Source organism: Anastrepha obliqua, chromosome 1 (assembly GCF_027943255.1).
Source record: "Anastrepha obliqua isolate idAnaObli1 chromosome 1, idAnaObli1_1.0, whole genome shotgun sequence".
Lineage (NCBI taxonomy): Eukaryota > Metazoa > Arthropoda > Insecta > Diptera > Tephritidae > Anastrepha > Anastrepha obliqua.
The window spans coordinates 123,071,462-123,091,197 of NC_072892.1; the positions used below are offsets into that span (position 1 = coordinate 123,071,462).

A 19,736-nucleotide genomic window follows, 5' to 3' on the forward strand; every position below is an offset into this window, starting at 1 on the left:
ATCCTCGGCTAATAACCGGAACCACCTTTACAAGCCACCGTCCGGTTCAAAGCAACAACACAAAAAGGAAAACGAACGCAGTCCAACATTGCAGAGCGTAACTGCATTCCGAGAGTGGCCGAGGAAGGGAAAATGTTAAGTTGGACGAGCATAAACGGAAGCTAACCGGACAAATGACAAGGACTGCTTGCAAAGAAATGGCAGATGCCTCAACAACATGCCGCATAGCTGGGTAGTTGCATCATGGTTGTGTTGTTGGTTGCTTGCTCGGTTGGCCGGTTGGTCCGACGGATCAAAACAAAAGGAATAAAAGCTCTTGCAGTCAGCAAGCATTTGAGAGCTACCAGCAACAAGCGGCTACAATTCTTTCATGCCTTTCACTTTGTTATTGTTGCTGCTGTTTACTTTCGTTGAACACTTTTCCTGCAACTATGTACACTTTTTTTATCACTTTTATAAAGTTGAATATTTCGCTTGTCTTTGTTGCTTTTTGTTTTAGTTGTTGCTGTAGTCTCTATGCCATGCCGTAGATATTCGTTGTTGGAGGTAAGCAATTGAGGGGCTAAACTCACCTTAGGGTTAAGTACGGTGCACTTGGTGGGCAGGCCCATGTGGCATTGTGCTTTAATTAGTGTATTTATGACGACAGTCTTGCCACCACCTGTTGGCCCAACAATCATCGTCGAGTGCCGGGTCATCATGGTCTCGTACATTTGCACCACTTTATCCTCCTGAATTGTGGCGTTGGTTATTGGCGTACAAGCGTCAAGGGCATGCCATTAGGGTCCAGTAGGTCGCAGCCATCCATTTGAGAAGTTTCCCAGTTGACGAGTTGATGAGTTGTAAATGGACGTTGCGAACAAGTGATGATGGACGGTTTTGTGTTTGCATTTCGAAAATAGATAAGGGAAATTGAGAAAATAAAATGCGAGAAAATGTGCATTAAAAGCTTTTCTTTCTTCTTTTTTTTAGTTTTGGTAAGTTTAATGATTATAATATTTTGCAACATTTTGCAGCTGCTAAGCAATGCCTATCCTCTGTGTGCAACATGTCAAAATGTCAGTTATCCGTTATGTTTTAACAGTATAGCTCTAAGAAGACGGAAGCCAAAAAACGCCTGCAGCGCTGGCAGAAAAGTGCAAATGAATTCAACGGTAAAACAAAGCATTTTACTAGGCTAAGAAGAAGAAGCAGAGTATGCCGCAATCTTTTACGATTTACAGCGTCCTACATTTTACTATCTTTCGCTATGTCATATTTTTTCTCACTTTTTCCGCCTGCCCAACCACTTTTGGCACAATTCAAATTATCTAAAGAGCCCACTTGCCGAAGATTGACAAAACGCAACACTGCGGTGCTCCATTAAAAATGGCGAGAAAGCTTTCTTGCTGTATTGTTTTTGAAGAGTGCTGTTGGAGAAACTCAAGCGAACTAAATTCTTGTATTCTTTGTGAGAGTTCCTTAGGAGGTATTGAAGTGACAAGTTGTTGACATTACAAAGAACTTCAAAGGCGTCCGTGAAGTGCCAACGCGAATTAAGAAGTCAAAACGAATCGTTATAAAGCGTCAGCATTTTCGTGCTAGATAGAAAGAGGTTAACTACTGCAGGCACTTGAATGAGTTGGAACTTTAACTTACCTGATCTGCTAGAAGTACATAGCCATCGGTTACGAGGGTGTGTCGCACGGCAGCATTAAAGGTCGGATAACCAATGCGTGGGCAATCAATGCCAGGAAACAAGTCCTAGAATGACAAAAAGAATACTTATATACATACATATTTATGTGGGATAAAAAACAAAACGGTTAAAAATAATACACATTGAGAAGGGAGTTGCGCACTGAGGGAGATGCACGCGAGCGACTGCGGCGTTGAAATATAATTTAAAGGTACAACTCGATGTATTATACAAGGTGGCGCAAAAGTAAGCTTGCGAGGTTTTTTGGCTGTAATTAAAAAAAAAAATGGAAAAACTTTGATGCTTCTTGTGGATTATTTTTATTTAGTCTTTTAATTTTTTTTACATCAAGTCGAGAATATGATGTCATGTAAATGGCCGCCGCCGCAGTTGATTGGCATTTGAGCCCTTTTTATGGCATTTTCCATCACTTCTCCAAAACTTCCTTCGATAGGTCCTCACATTCTTGACGGATATTGTCTTTAAGAGCTGCAAGAGTCTGAGGCTTTTTGACATAAACCCGCGACGCGACTTCAAAAAGCCCCACAAAAAGAAGTCTGGAGCGGTCAAATCAGGCGATCTTGCTGGCCAGTGCAAATCGCCAAAACGGGAGATTAGGCGCCCGAGAAATGCATCCTTCAGCATATCGGTTGTGGCACGTGCAGTGTGTGCCGTTGCACCGTCCTGTTGGAACCACATTTTTTCCAATCCCAATTCATCAAGTTGCGGCAAAAAGAACTCGTTGATCATTGCTCTGAAGCGCTCACCATTCACAGTAACCGTTTGGCCCGCGACGTCTTCGAAGAAAAAAGGTCCGATGACTCCTCCAGCGAAAACAGCACTCCATACAGTGACTTTGAGCGGGTGTAATAGCTCTTCGTGGGTTACACGCGGATTTTCAGTGCCCCAGAAGCGTAAATTTTGCTTATTTACGTACCCGCTAAGATGGAAATGGGCCTCATCACTCATGATTATTTTTGATGAAAAATCATCTTCCTCTTGGTGGTGATTAAGGATGGCTTGAGCGTATGTTAGACGCGATTGACGGTCAGCAGCTAACAGCTGATGCACCGTCTGGACTTTGTACGGAAACATCTTCAAATCTTGTACCAAAATTCGCTGTAAAGACCGTCGACTGATACCCATTTGCGTGGCACGTCGTCTGGTCGATGTCAACGGCGCTTCCATGACATGGCTACTCCGGGGCCTGCCACGCCTGGCAGCATCTCGTGTTGTGCCAGTCTCTTCGAGGCGAGCGGCTAAACGTTGCAGTGTTTCACCAGTAGGCATTGGACGGCGAGGAAATCTGCGACGAAATTCACGTTGTGCCAAAGTCACCGACCGATTATTGGTCATATAAATAGTCAGCAATATTCCGCGTTCTGGAGCAGTGTAGCGTAACATTGTTTATTAACGTGTATTTCGCATGTGTTTACTACACAAATGTCAAAACAGAACTGACATTAGGGGCCAATCGCAAAATTTATGGCATTTTCTGATAGGAGGATTACTTTAGTGCCACCTGTTATAATTAAATAATGGATATATAATAAAGGGTAATTGAAATAAAACAACAAAAGTTCGAATTGAATGGGCAATCTTTATTTTTTTTTTTGTAGAACCATTCATGACATTGTCTTTTGAAAGATAATCCTTTTCAAATGTTGGTCGCAAATGCGCCGTAATTCGGCCCACCGGAAATACCAATTTGAATGACTTGCTGGTGAACTTCGTTTTGTATCTCATGATTAACTTCAGTAATGCGGACTTCCAATGCCTCAATAAAAGCTGGTTTATCCTTAACCGTTTCGGGACGGGAACTTTTGTGACGTACAATCTCAAAGAAAAGTGTTTATATCGTCTCCTATGGCTATTTTAAGAAAAGTAATTTGATAATATATTTTTAGCGCATCCCTAAAAGGAGATATTGTCCTGGGATAAAAACATCCCAAATCCATCTGTATTCAAAAATATTAATAAAAATTCTAGACTTAAATTCACTCGATTTCATTTTATTTTGTCGTTTATATATTCAATTTTATCTTATAAGACATTATATTTATATCTGATGGCAAGGAGTAAAACATTTTTTACAAAATGCCAAGTTGCAAGCAATGCAAATCATTGCGGAGACCGGTCCTGTTCGAACTTTGCGCTGAATTTTCGCATTCTTTTTTCCTTCGTCGATGAGGCATTCGGATAGCTCTACCAAGAATCCCAAGAACGGTTCTCTTTTCTGACGTGGATGGTTTGTTTCCGCATGGATAATCCAAGCATTTACGGCGCATGTCATCATAAGTCGAAAGAAAACTTTTCGCCACCATTTAGCAGACTTTCGGTCTAGTTCATACAGGGTAACCATTTTGTCGGCTAAATCTACGCCACCCATAATGTTTCGGTATGTTTTCACCAAATCTGGACAAGTCACATCAACTCTGGTGCCATCTTTTTGTTTTCTTTGAACGGTGCCCACTGTAGCCTCATGGCAATTGCTTAGAAGCATTACATGTTTAGTATCTTGCCAAACCACTGCCAAAGTACCAGATGAATTACACTTGAAAACATATTCTCCTCTGTTTAGTTTTTCAGTAACTTTAGGTAAATTTTTCCTGTTAGATATACAGGTACCTAAAGCTGGAAAAGGAATATTATTTATCAATTTTGTTGACGTGAAAAAACGGTCAAAACACAATGTAGTGTCAGGATATCTGATGGTCGATGCCAATTTCATTATAACGCGTTCGCCTAATGTGGATGATGTATGCGAATTGTCTTCTTTTCCGGAATATATATTAAAATCGTAAGTATAGCCAGTCATACTGTCGCATCTCATCCATAATTTTATTCCTCTCTTCACTGGCTTCAATGGCATATACTGCTTCAAGGTAGAGCGACCCAAAAATTTGGTCATAGACTCATCAATGCTTTGGAATGGAGAGTCGGATCTACATTTTTGAAAGGTGCTTTTGAGGCAATTGGCCAAATCATCAATGAAACATGTTTTAGGTTTTGGATCAGGCTGGTATGATAACGAGGAAAAGTATAGTTTGGACATAACGTGTAAAAACCGATCTCTGGACATGGCTTTTTTTATGTATGGATTCCCCAATGAAGGGCTATTTGAAAAATAGTCCTTCAAAGAAGGCACTCGATTATATGACATTACAAATGTGCATCCGAGAATTATGAGGATCTCACCAAAATCGGTTCTAGCTCGTTTGTTTTTTACATGGCTTATATTGTGAATATCAATTCTCTCATTGGTACAATATACTATGTGGTGAATAAAGCTTCTAGGCAATAGCTTGAAAAATACCTCCAAAGGTTTCAGTCCACGAGTTATGCCCTCATTACTAATCATTCGTTCTTGGCTAATAGTGAATCGTGGCTTGAATGTCGGTTGTGGGTCTGTCCATATTATAATATCATCAGGCCATTCATTCACATTATCTTCTTCCAAACGTTCAACTTCGTATATTTCATCATCAGTACTTTCATTTTCACCATCATTTTCATCTATAGCACTTTCATTTCCACGATCAATTTCTATTTCTTCATCATATGCTCTGCCGGGCTGTGTGTTTTCTCCATCTTCTGAATCAATGTTGCTTTTTTCACTGGGACTGTATGCGGAACCACTATCAGCAAACAGATCATCCTCATCACTCGATTCATTCAAAAAGTTCTGAATTTGTGAAACACCCAGTCTGCGTGGTCTCTCCATTCTGTAAGTAAAATAATGTACATGAGTACGTATGGGATAATAATATCCCACAAATAAACAGATTTGGGATGATTTCTTCCCACGGAACTTACCTTGACTTCTTATAAGGAAAATAAGTTATTATTTATTCTAAACTTTTTATTTCAATAGATTAGCACTATTTGCACAAAATATAACTATATTTCTAAGCTTGTAACTATATTTCTAAGCTTTTTCCAAACAAATACCATATACGCAACAACGTGTCTAAGAAAATGACATTTAATAAAAAACTGATGACTCCAACCAACAGCTGGTATTTTTTTTTTTGTAGAGAAGAGTATAATGAATGATTTGGGACTGTTTTGAACCAAATCGCTTCCATATTGTGACAGATACGATTTTTGGAATTTCTTCGGGATAAAAACATCCCCATCGTCCCGAAACGGTTAAAACATTTAGACTTTGCAAACTCCCACAAATAAAAGTCCAAAGGTGTGACATAACACGATCTTGGTAGCTAATGCACTGGTCCGAGACTTATATCTCTCTTATAACTTCTTTTAAATACAAAAATTAAATTTTTTGTATACTAATAATTTAAAAAATTGCGCTGAAGTTGACCCTCGCGAAAAATTGGACCTGGGCGGTGTTATCCATTTTGGCTTTTCTATTTATCTGAAACAATAAAACCAAAAAAATTATTAATGACTATAGCTATGTCCCGACAAAAAAAAAAAAATTGACAAAATGGTCCGGTTTTGAATTTCACACTTGAAAAAACGTTTTTTCCAGATTTTCAATCAAAAAAATACGAAATAATTGATATGGTTCTAGTACGAGCGATAGCCATTGATGTTGTGAACAGCAAATTTCAGACGATTCGATTGAATAGTGCTCTGACAACATCAGGCTGAAAAAAGTCGTTTCGAGATTTTTTTTCATAGTTCATTCCTCTCGATAGCATAGCGTCTCGACAAGACTCTACCATCGTACACGGTTTTCTGTGCTGCTGTTTTTGCACTTTCTCATGAAACGTCGGCATCTGTTAGTTCGCGCAGCATCAATCTTCTCCAAGTGTTTTTTGGTCGACTGTTTGGTCGTTTGGTGGTTTTCTCAATCTCCATCGCCACTTTCTGCGTTTGATTTGCCTAAGGATGGGTTCCTCGTTCGTTAATCCCCACAGTGCGTCGATACTGATGGTGTTTGGCCAGAATATTCTGCAGATGATGCGAAGGCATTTGTTAATGAAGGATTGTAGCCTCTGTGTGATAGTGTTAGAGACCAGCCATATTTCGCTTCCGTACAACAATACGGACTTCACGCTTGAGCTGAATATGCGCAGTTTAGTGCGCCTGGACATTTTTGAGCTCGCCCATACTGTAAGCATTCGCCCGAGTGTCGCCCTAGCTTGATTTTGCCTGCAGTTCACATCTTCATCCGCTCCACCATCTGCCGTGATGATGCAACCGAGGTAGCAGAAGCTTTCAACGAATTCCACTGGGCATCCGTCAACCAATATCTGTCTTGCGTTTCGGGATAAATGAGTTTAAAGTTTGAGCTACGGGAGCGCGTATGGACCGTAGAAGCTATAATATTGGGTATTTCCGCATGAACATTTCACAGTATATTCTTATGAAACCAAACTTTCGAAATATCGAAAGAACAAAAAACTGGTTTTTTGAAATTTCTAGACCACGGGGTCCCCTTAAGCAAAAATGATAGGTTATGCTAATCAAAAGTTGGCCTAAGCGCGCAATGAACACTTCTCACAGAGCGTCGACTTTCTTAATACAATTTACGATTTGTAAACGTTGTTGAAGCGTAAATCAATAAATACTGAAAAAAATTATGTACTTAGTTTGAAAGTAGTCACGAGTGATCCGTCAAATAACCCTATTGGAAAAAGTACCTCCAATCTGATCAGCCGGTAGAGTGTTTTAACATTCATGTGACTAAGTGCCTTTATTGGTTCTATTCTGCTTTGGATTTCGATTTTTTTTCATTACAAAAAGTTTGTTTATTGTATTATTATAACATTTTTTAGGATATTGAGAGAATTTTGTAAAAAGTTGACTAATTTTGTAAACTTTATTTCATAGGAGGAAAGTTCAGATATTTTTTTGTGTTTTTTTATAAAACAGCTAGAAGAACGAAGTTAAGAAGCTTGTGTTACTTTGTATTATGTAACAATAAATAATAATTCATCCGGAAGTTTTAAAGTTATTTAAGAACGCATTTTTCAAAGTAAACTTTTCAAAAGCTGGACCTATCCTCTTTCGTTTGAAAGTATTTAAAATCATTTTTTTTTTAATTTAGTCCTTTGAATCTTTAAAGTCCTCTAAAAAATCAGGTTGATGAGAAAATTAAATACTGAGTACTCAGAATTACTACATAAAATCTATAGTTTCACTTACATATGAAATCTTTCTTGCATAGCTCTTACTGTCGCACTGTAAGGTAATCGTGTAAATGTAGTATAATCGACCATAGCAACTGCTTTCGTTACTCGTTTATTGAAAATTTAATTTCATTAACACAGTTTTAAATAGAGCAACCGCAATTTAGGCACAAACTCCCTTACTAAATTATCCAGAACTATTTCCAAAATAATATCCTACATATGCTACACAAACAAAGTTTTTATATTAAACGCCGCATTCGTACAAAATTTGACAATCGAAAGTTCCTAGCAAACAGTAATTGCGGCTTTACGTGCATGTCGCTAGTAGCAAAACCTATACCTGTAAGGCATGCGTACGTTAACGTCTTGACAAAAGTACACACAAAACCTGCTAGAATTGCATACTAAAACAAAAACTAAATTGTCTCAAAACGAGATTAGCAGAACTGAAGAACTCAAACAAAAAGCAACAGCAGTGAAAGCAACAAACGAATTACGTCAGTCATAAAGGCGTTCATGCAAATTTAATACCCAGTTGGAAATGCTTCCTTCAGGGGGTAACTTTTTACGTATTTAGTCATACTATCTCACGTGAAATATGAAACATTTTTACAGGGGTTTCACATGCTTTTTAAGTATTATAAAAAATAAAAAAATAAAATAAAAAATATTCATTCATTTCATTTAAAATTTCGATTTGCGAGTAATTCCACTTTTTTGCAGATATCCCTGGCATCCAAAAAGCGACCTGTTGAAATTATTTGCGAGAGAAAACGTACCAATGCATAACAGTTTGAATAATTTTTTCAACACATCGTTGAAAACATTGTAGTTGTAAATATGTTCATGTTTGGATTAATGGAAATGAAATGCTTATTTTTTTTGATAAACTCATTTTTATTAAAGATTTTTTTTTTATAGCTTCCAAATAATGTGTAATATGGCCTTGTAGCGGATATTAATTTCGGGCAGAAAAAGTGGACATTTGACCTACTATGGAATGAATGCCCAAGCAGTTTCGTGTCGCCTCCGAGCGGCAGTTGTTTTTTTTTAATAAGAAGTTTTTTCATATCATTCACTCAAATGTCTGACATTGCCTGTCGATTGCAGATCGCTACTAAATTTTTTTTTTTTAAATCATTTGATATTTTATTTCATGTCAGTGGACATCGAAACTGAAATCAATGAAATGATAGCTAAACATAAATGCCTTAGCAACCGCATACAAAGGGGTATTGGCCTACAAAGCAGGCCAAAATTATTTGAGTGTAGTTTTGTTACTGGTTAGAATCAGCTATAAAAAAAATACTATTTTAGTACATACCATTTTATTGACGGCTGCCGTAGCCAAATGGGTTGGGGCGTGATTACCATTCTCAATTCAGAGAGAATGTAGGTTCGAATCTCGGTGAAACACCAATATGAAGAACAAGTTTTTCTAATAGCGGCCACCCCTCGGCAGGCAATGACAAACCCCCGAGTGCATTTCTGCTATGAAAAGCTTTTCATAAAAAGAATCTCTGCCGTTCGGAGTCGGCTTTGAAGGTAGATCCCTCCATTTGTGGAACAACATCAAGACGCACGCCACAAATAGGAGGAGGGGCTTCGTCAAACATCCAAGAAGATTGTAAGCGCCAATTATACATATAATACATGCGCATTATCAGAATGGCATATACAACAGTTTTTAATGGGGAAATCAAATATTTCGTTTGATATTTTTCCCCCCTTACCGGTGTGAATTCTCTCTCTCTTTTACCAATAGCAATTTCATATAAGTGAGAAGTATACATATGTATAGGTATATATACTGTACTTAAAACGCCAAGGCAACTCATTTGTATGCTTATAATTTGACTGCTCTGAAAAAAGCACTAGTTTGAAATTTTGTTATGTTTGTTGTGTGGTCTCCATAGCCGAATGAGTAGATGTTTGGCTAACATTTAAAACCCCGAATTGATATGTAAGAGTTTTCTAATTCATACAAAAAAATATTCATTTTATTTATTTCTAAATAAAAGATTTTATGATAACGAAAATGAGGAGTTTTTGTCATCAGTGCTGATTACTTTTTGATAATGAAAATGAGTAGTTTGGCCCATCAGTGCAGATTACTTTTTGATAACAAAAATGAGAAGTATGATTATTAGTGCGGATAAGTTTGTGATGACGACAATGAGGTATTTAGTTGTCAGCAGTTATTACATTGTGAGAATAAAAATGATTAGTTGCTTTGCCTTTAGAGCATAGTAAATATATTTCTCAGTTATAAGAAATTGCTATGGGTAAAAGAGAATATCACATGATAGTCAGCTGCCTTGTAGGGAAGTAAACGTTTTACATCATTAAAATCAGAAGTTCCAAAACCATTCTTCTTCTATGGAACTTCATTAATTATAATTCATTTTTTATTTCTGTGCTTTTTATATTAGTTTGGGGAAAAATAAATCCATTATTTTTTTGATAGATGGCTCGTTGTCAAGGTGTTTGTTTGTTCCATTCGTTATGGAGTTACAGGGTGTCAACAAAGAAAAAATTCATTTACATGCATTTCCAGTTTTCTTTGATAAAGGCGTTAAGGCGAAAATGAGTCCAGGCCGCGGAAATTGTGAATGGTGTTTATGGTGCCAATACTGTAACCGTTAATTACTTGCAATTTTGATTTCGTAGATTCCGTGCAAGCATTTTTGATGTTGGAAAACTACTCATAATACAATAAATATTCAAAGAATTGAATAGGCGATCTTTTGAATATAAAAAATCTATCTCAACAAGTTTAGAGAGATTAAACTCAATATGGGCTCTAGTAATAGAAGCATTTCAATCAAAACGAGAGAAAATTGTGATCGACGAAGAGCTCTGGCAGGAATAGTAAAGAAAATCGTCTCTCAGAACTCGCCACGGACAGCAGATCCACGGATCAAATAGAAAAACAAAGCCAGAGATAAGATTATTCTCCTGTTCTGCAATGATTTTAAGCTAATCCATAAGCGTCGCGCTTCATAGGTAGGGATTGGATTAGAGAAGCGTAAATTATGCAACGGAAAATTTAAGAAAACTTTCTGCTTATGCGAGGGGTCCTCTTGGACATAGAACCAAAATTCCTCCACTGGGTTACCATGGGCGGAGAAACAGAAGAAAAAGAACTAAAGCAATATCCGCAAGTGTAGCAAAACAACAAGAAGGCGCTGAAATGATTATACCTCATTCTCCTTCATAGCTTCTGCAGAAAGGACATTAAGCAATCCCAAGTCTCAACGCATGGACACGTAATGGATAGTGTCCAGTAAGGACACCTACCAACTCATTTGTATTCGAGTGCTGGCGCTTTGTTAGCGGATAAGCTCCCTCGATCGCCCCCAATCTATCCGCGGGGCCAGCAGAATTTCGCGACTTTGCACGTTTGGGCACTAACCTAGCACTCGCTGTGTTAACGCGAGGCTCATCTTTCCAGGAGTAAACCAAAGGCTCTCAAGGGAACCCCAGGCCTCTCGTTTTGCGATGAAACCGTCTCCAGAGTCCTCTGTCCAGCCAGCTCATCAGCCAAGTAGTTTCCCACTATGCCGCTTTGACCAGGAACCCAGATGGGCCTAATATCGAAGTATTCGGATGCAGTCGAAAGAGAAGTCAGGCTTTTTCTGATTAATTTCAAATGCACAAACAACGAGTCCAATACCCTAATTGCCGCCTGGCTGTTGGAATGGATGTTTACGTGCTTTACAGTAATTACAGAAGAAAGTAATTCACTGCTTCCTTAATTGCGTCTACCTCCGCTTGGAAAACACTAAAGTGGTCGGGAGACCTAAATTTGAGCTTGATGGGGAACTGCTCGCAGAAAACTCCCCGACCAACTCTCCCGTTCCACTTCGAGCCATGCGTAAACAGGTTTGTTTAGAGACAGGTCATGCTCCAAATGTTGCACCCCGCCCACGTATAATACAGATACCAAATGAAGGATGCATACGCAAAAGCTTCAGGGTCGTATAAAGATAAGTGAAATGGAGCTATACGCCTAATAAAAGCAAGCGTTGCATAAGATTTGGTAATAATAAAATTTATGTGACTAGCAAAAGTAAGTTTCGAATTCAATATTACATCCAAGTCTTTAATTTCACTTATGCTAGATATGCGATACGAGGTGTCAATGATATTGGCACGCTTAGAAAGGGTAATAGATATACATATTGACATATATACACCTTTTTTGTTACCTATTTAATTACTATTTAAACTACTGCTCATGCAAATACAATTTAAATAATTTTGGCAGCATCACCAAACTGTCATAAGAAGAGCTTAAGTTGACTTATTTCGCAAATGAGATTAGAGGTGCCACGAATATCATACTAATAAGCGTACATGTATAGGTGAATACGTAAATTCACGTAAATGCCCACTTGGGTTGCTGTGGCAATGGCATTGTTTCACCAGCACGTGCCCAAAGAGTGAGTGGCATTACGCGGTATGCCTGCTCTTCTAGGAAATGTTTTTGTTGCTATACGAAATTATGTTTCACTGGTTCGAGGTCTTTCACTTCGCTGGCACATGCTCCACGTTTTGAGGTTTTGAGTAGATGGAGTCACCCATCTACCCGGAATTGATATATGTATTTTATCAAAATATCCATACACAGACGCATCTGCAGTATGCCTCACATTATTTTACCTTTTCATCTACTCGTACAGTTCGGTTCACTTGATTGGAGGAAATAATTTTTATGAAAGAAAATGGCTAATAAATCAACCTTATTTAATCTAGTAATCCAAGGTTTTCTGATAATTCAAGTGGAGACTGTACTTTGCTCCAAAATAAACATGCATTAAAATATAATTCCACCTAACTGCATTTCGCGGCAATAAAACTTCAGCAGCTGTAATACTAGGATTGATGTATTGATTCAATTGATTAGAGGCAATAACCGAATAAGAAAAAAAAACTAAATATAGGAATTGTTTTATATTTATTATTATTTTTTTTACGTTTTGTTTGTACCATCTTGCTTATAAATTACTTCGTAAATATGTTGATGAATGGATATTTACAAATTCTCCAGATAGCCAAATGAAACGTCAGGCCAGGCCGTTTTAATGATTCAAATTAAAGCATTTTTGTCTTCAAATGGTTGGTTGCCCATTCTCATAAACTTTACGAGCCAGCCATCCTGTATGTATTTTCAATAATATTCAGATTTGAGGAATACGGCGGCCACGCTAAAGTTTCATCGTTTGGGATGCAGTCCAAGTTTTGACCACACCACTAATAACATAACTCCTCCGAAAGACTGCAGCTCTTGCTTCGTTATTATTGTTGTTTTCTTCGTTGGTTTTTTTTTTAATCACAATCTTGTCCAAGATTTATGAGCCCAAACTCACAGCCGTTATCTTTGCACATGTATGTAGTTTCCGTAAGTCCTATGGTTATCTACATATGGAACAGGGGGTCATACTAGGGTTAACACTGGCCGTTATGGGTACCATTGTTCAGAGCCAGTCTTGAAACCAGAATTAGTGGAAAGAGTAATCTCAACGCAACCCACATATTCAATAAAGATGCCGCGCTTTGAGCGCTTTCTGAGACCTGTCAGGTTTCAATAGAGCGGAGAAGCAATAAACGCTCCTGTAAGTCATTTCAGTTTGATTTCAATCCGCCTACGCAGATTACAGAGGTTTGCCCCAGCCCGATTGTAATCTGCTTCCGATCCAGTATATCATAATCAGGACCTTACTGGAATCTATCCTGATGACCCGCAGGCCGCACTGTCATCTTATCATCAGCCGCTTCTAATATGGAGAATCCTCGCTGAGCAGGTAGCTACCCATTATAAATCAGATATCCTTGGATTTTTTAATGTTCACCATGCCGTTGCAAGGGGATACTTATTTTTAAAAGGCGTTGTCGGTTTGCCCAGGAACCTCATCGGAACAGCTAGCTTTTAAACCGCATCCTCCGTCTCTGCCGCTCATTGTCGGGGGCTGTTTAAGTGACAAGAGTTATTCGCAACTAACCTGCTACCACAGGCCGTCTAGCTATCCGCAACCTATCGACTCCCACGGTAGCCTAGAGCTCAGCTTAGTCGTCCGATCCATAGGGAGCGTGGACTTCCACACTTGAAATATGCAAACGTGCACTATTCTGTTGAAAGATCCAATTAATAGGTCCAAATGTTTCACGAATCTCGGGAAAAGATGATTCCAACAGAGCTTTATAGCTGTTTCCAGTCATTTTGTAGTCTGCAATTTGCAATTCGACTTTACTCCCCATACCGTAGCACCACCTTCATGGCTGTGTTGTCGACTCAGGTACTTCTCCTCCTTTCTTGAGTCATGGAAATAGAAATTGTATCTATCCGACCCATCCAGAGTGAACTTCTTTTCATCACTAAGTAATACTTTTTTCCATTCAGCGGGATCGTTATTTGTAATAGTTCTCCAAGCCATGTGGTCTCTGGCAAACTGGAGGCGGCGTTCCTCGCGAAATTTATGAAAAGGTTTTTGATGTGAAAACGCGTTATAATTCGATTTAGTCGGCTGCACGCATGAACAAATGTGTCGTTATCTTGCTCATTCGTCGTTATCTTGCTCAATCGTCGTTACCTTGCTTGAACTGCAAGCGAGAACGCGGAACGAACGACAAAGAGCACAATCGGCCCCCGCGTTCGGCAACGTTCGACATCTGCCTCTCTCCTACTTGAGTGAGCATATATATGTATGTACATGCGCATATGTATATAAATTCACATATTTGTATTTGCATATGCCTTCTTCTTGTCTGCATGGTAATGAACCATTTCTCTGTTGAGAATAGGACGATGATAGGAAAAGTAGGAAATGAAAGGGGGTGTTTCGAGTGAAATGTGTCTTGAAAAAGGCAAATCGATGATGTTGCCTCTTAGTGTTGGTGACTGTTTAACGTCTGATGCACAATCGAAATTGAACATATCTTTCATGAATTTGATAAATGTTTCGTCATATTCAATTGCCATTCCATTTACCTCCTTCTCTATATCCATACAAAATATCTATCAAACAAATAAATTAAAGTTTTCTTTTGAAAAATGCAACCATTACATCAGTATTTTCTTATGACGTTGTCACGTTAAACTATCGTAGGTAAACCGACTTTACAGACAACCTCTTTTTTTCTTTTTTTTTTGTAATTTTGTGTGCTTCAAAGGTGATGCTTTTAGAATAGCCCTTCGAGCGGTGGGTTTGTTGGTAGCAACATTTGTCATTTCTTTAATTTTTTCTGTTGGAAGGTCGGAATTTGCGGATATCCTTCTGTGTCAAAGCCATCGCAGTTCTGCCTTTGTAGTTCTTACCATAGGAGGTAACTTGGTTTCACATAAAGGTCGTTTGGACTTCGATCAATGTTTTTGGAAATTTGACGTTTTGAAAGCTCCGCTTATTTTTCGTGATCTGTTTCCTTTCTGCTTTCCCATTTCATTACAATTAAGAGGTTTTCCAGCAAACACAATGAATGCTTAAAAATACGATCCATTTTCATAGGTTTAATGCGCAAGTACTGAGTGCCTCTACTCAAGTGAACCGAACTGTATAAGTACAGTTTACAAAGGCATATTAAAATGAATATACAGAAATGCAAATACATACAAACATAAGTACATAAATATTAGTGCGCTATTATGCTCAACATGATTTGTTCGCAACACCTCCGCTATGCGTTGACAATATGCGCCTGTGGCAGCGCAATACACATCGGCAAATGCTTACCTTAATAAGTCCCAAAAACAAAGGCACATCCTCAAAGACGAACTTCGGAAAGTTCATGTCACGCAGCACACGCATCAGTACAACAGCCTCGGGTAGATCCTCCGATGCTCGCTTCATCACACCCGCCATACGCAGCACCGAATTCAGCGAACGCAAACCCCAATCGTAATGGCATTGCTTGGAGAGTTGTTCCTCTGCCAGCTTGTAGAGTACTGTCATCTTCTTTGCCAGAACCTTTAAAAGTAATTACCGTTATTATTATGAAAATATTCGAAAACGAAATGTGCGTTATAGTTATGGCTGTGGTTGTGGTTCTGATTAAATTGTGAACCGGGTGCGGGGGAGTAAATCTAAGAGAGAGAGAGAATGTTGTTGAAGCGGTTGTGTAGGTATTGTGTGTATGTGCAAGTATGTGTGTGTATGCTATGTATACTTGTGTGCATGTATATGTATGACTTCAGCTTTTATTGTGCAAACAATGGTGGATCCTGGTTGCGATTTGTTGTGCAGCCGCTACAGCCACCGTCGCTGCCGTCGCCGCCGTAAGTGTTTAGATTCTGCGCCGCATTTTGGCAACTTAATAATCGCATTATTGTTATGATGTCATTATATTATAAGCATATGAAGTCATTGTGGGAGCGTAAAGCGCGTTTGTAACCAGCAACAATGAGTAGTAATAACAAAGTCGACATCGGCAACTATGGGTTAATGGAGCACATTTTGATAAACACCTGCGCACCTACACGCATACACGCATATAGCAGCTTAACATATGCTGCACATAGTTAGTTTCACAAGTGTGCGCTTAGGTATGTAATTTCAAAGTGTTGTGCTGGTACTATATGTGTGCGTAACAGCGTGCGATGCTTACTTTGGCCGTTAAAAATCCATCAGAGAAGAGCGAAATTAAGCAGATCAACTCCAAATCCGGTTTAATGCAGGTCACCGGCCGAAATAGCGCCTTCACCGATTCAGGCAACTCTGTACGTCCTGCATAGCCCGGGTTCATGGTGACAAAGACGCCCACCTTGCGGTCCAGTTTGATGTCACTGCCTTCGAACTGCATATGAAAAGCAAAGAAGGGAAAAAGGTTGAAATAATATGATATTAAATTTTATTTGATTTGAAAATTTACAGCTTGGAGCTCAAAAGTTTAAGCTTAAGAAATTCGACTAAATCTATGTTTATGAAAAATGTAAGAGGCGGTTTTTATGGTCAAATACCAGGCAGTTTTTTTTCAACAGTTCTTTTTTACTAGTTAGGCTTCACTGTACTTTTTCAAGTAATTTCATGCTTGCTCTATTCTTTTAATGGCTGTTTAAAGGATTTGTAAAATTGTTAAATTTTTTAATTGATATGTAAAGGAAAGACAAAGTAGAGAAGGACTTGGCTTCACTTGTTGTGTCGAACTGACACCGGTTAGCATGAGAAAGAAAAGACTTTTCTAAACTCGGCCAAAATCGCTTCAGCGGCTATAGCGCCAATCAAGAAGAAGTATTGATGTGCAAAATTTTACTATAAAATATTAATTTGCTTATAAGAAGGGGAATAATCCGCATTATTATAGTATACTGAAAATATGTTCTAAGAATAGGTGCTTGAGATGCTACGAAAAAGTGTGAATTTTTACTTAGGGGTATCTAATGAATACCGCTTTCAGAATAAGGTAAGGCGGTTTTTGGAAAGCTGGGATGTTTGGTCATATATAGTGTTATTTTAGACAGCCAAAGGCTAACTAAAAACTCATCCGATTTTACTACCGCTACCCTAGATTTAAGAATGGAGCTTAAGATAAAGTTCCCCGCGCGAAAAGAATGGAATTTGGATTGAGTAGTCAAAGAGAATACAATTGCACTCTCCACTGACGTATCTAAGATAGATTTACGGCGCCCATGCCGGCGTATAATCGAAATACCTGAAAACTTCCAAATCTTTTTGCCTGTGGAATTGGAATAATATTTTTCAAGCAAAAGTTCACAGGCTAAAGGAATCTTGCAGGATAATTAGAAACCATCCACAACAATTAGCGGGAGTATGAATTTTTTCTGGTACTCAAGCAGCCATCTCAGCTTTAAAGTCTCCTATAACGAACTCAAACACCGTCAGATGGTGCAAATAAGAACTTAATGTTTTAGCGCGCACGGCAGACATCTCTTATCTGGGTACCTGACCATAGGAACATAGAAGGAAATGAGAAAGTAGATGAATTGGCAAGACAGGGGGCTTTCTACGACGAGTGTAAAGCGGTAGAAATGGGCTGTTCCCGAGGTGTGCGTGGGAGATATTCGCGCTATCCCAGAAGCAGGCCGTTGACAGATGGATTAAAACAGATACCTGCAAAATAACTAAAAAAAAGTGGCCCAATTTCAATAAACCAGGACTGACGTGTTGTTAAGAAAGCCACGAGCAGACATATTCAGAATTACGTCAATAATAATCGGTCACTGGCTTCGCGGATATCGTGCCAGGAACATGGGGTGGCCGTTCAACGACAGATGTAGAAGCTGTAATCAAGAGGCATCTAAGGAAACGGTCTTTCACTATCTATGTGAGTGCTCAAGTCTGAGTGCTCTATGACGTAGAATGCTGGGTGAATTCTCGATGGTTAACTTGAAAGAAACTGCAGAAAAGAGAATAGACGACATAGGCAGATTTATAGCGAAATCAATTTGGTTCGACTAATAAAAGGCAATGGTTCTACAAAAGGCTTATCCAACCATGCTCTTTTGGTCTGGGCTGGTCCATAATCACCAAATGTGAAATAGGAAGAAGAATGGCATAAAGTCAAGTTATCCACAAGTGGCGAATTTATTAAAAAAATAAAAATCTAGAAGATCATTTGAAGGAGAAGAAAGACCAATATTCGAGTTGTCAGCATTATCCGCAGTATGAGCCTCGAAATTAGAAGGGATCTGCATCTGAAGGAAGCAGCATCATGGAGTTACAGTTAGTGTCGAAACCGGACGCAGATAAATCCGGGATATTGAACTTGTTAACAGACGACCATCATACAAAGAATTTGAGCCAAGCGGCTAGAGTGACACCGAAATTAGTTTGCAATGGAAGAGTGTGATATTTTCCAATGGGAGTAAATTTTATTTTATAGGGCCGAAAATCATCCAAAAGTGCGTCATCATCAAATCGAGAGGTACACGTGTGATAAGCTCAGTCACTTAGATGGACTAATGGACGTAAAAAAAAACGCATCCCACTCGTAAAGGACACATTTTTGTCCGTCGTGGAGGAAAACTATGTGAATCCTATAGAAGTCATATTCGGAGTCATTCCGGAGGCGACTCCGCGACTCCATAACAGCGTGCCGAATCTTTAAGTCAAGACAAATATAAATGTTTTGAAGTATTTTTAACATTTATAGTGAAAAAAACAATTAATCCCGCACATTTATGTAAAGTAAGAAAGTCTCTCGCAATTTTATATAAGGGTTGACCCAAAAATTCTGCGTACTTCTACCCGCACCTGAACAAAGTTTACTCGGAGTTTTGATAAGACCAGCATTGATGTCCTCGTGAGCGAGAGTAGCTCGAGAATTTAAAAGTGGGCCAATCAAAAATAAGAATGCTCAATTTTGTTTACTCTAATCTTGTATTTAATAAAAAGAAAAAAAAAAATTGATCAGGAATAAAAAAATTACTAAATTTTAGGAACAATATTTACAATATCTTACTATATCTGTGATCTTATTTACTACAGTAAAGACATAGCACTAAAGCTCGCTGTGAGCCTTAGCTTCTTCCACAATTTTTCTCCATGCATCTCAGTCCATAGTCATATTACACTATTTGGTCCGTCCGATGCTTCTTAGATCGTCCCCAACGTCATCTAACCATCTTTCCCGTGGTCGTCCGCCTCGTTTTTCCCCATATGTGCGCACATTCAAAACTTTAACGATTTAACAAGCCATACTACGATTTCACCTTGTAGGAATTCCTCTAGCTCTTTATTATATCTGATGCGATAGAGATATAGGATAGTAAAGATGCGAAGTCCCATAGACAAATTGCCATCAATTTAGACAAAAAAAAAAAATTTATGGTAGATAAAGAAAAATGGCCCCACTGTTTTGCCCTACCAAAGTAAAAACTGTCACGCAAACAAAAATCAGCACACGCAGATCGAAAGCTAATCCACGTGACTTTCACAGGAAATTAATCGAATGAAATGTAGAAAAAAATAGGTGGTCGAACCGATCAATCATCGTTT

General features: G+C 38.6%; 1 protein-coding gene across 1 annotated transcript in view; it reads right to left on the bottom strand.

Annotated features, from left to right (window-relative positions):
- LOC129235947 (dynein axonemal heavy chain 10) overlaps nt 1–19,736 on the bottom strand; it is a 319,120-nt gene that overhangs the window by 146,464 nt on the left and 152,920 nt on the right. The window contains exons 37-40 of the mRNA XM_054870043.1: nt 16,387–16,575; nt 15,516–15,749; nt 1,639–1,743; nt 573–731 (exon numbers count right to left, since the gene is read on the bottom strand). Of these exons, the coding sequence (XP_054726018.1) occupies nt 573–731; nt 1,639–1,743; nt 15,516–15,749; nt 16,387–16,575 (687 nt within the window). The remainder of the gene's footprint in view (nt 1–572; nt 732–1,638; nt 1,744–15,515; nt 15,750–16,386; nt 16,576–19,736) is intronic.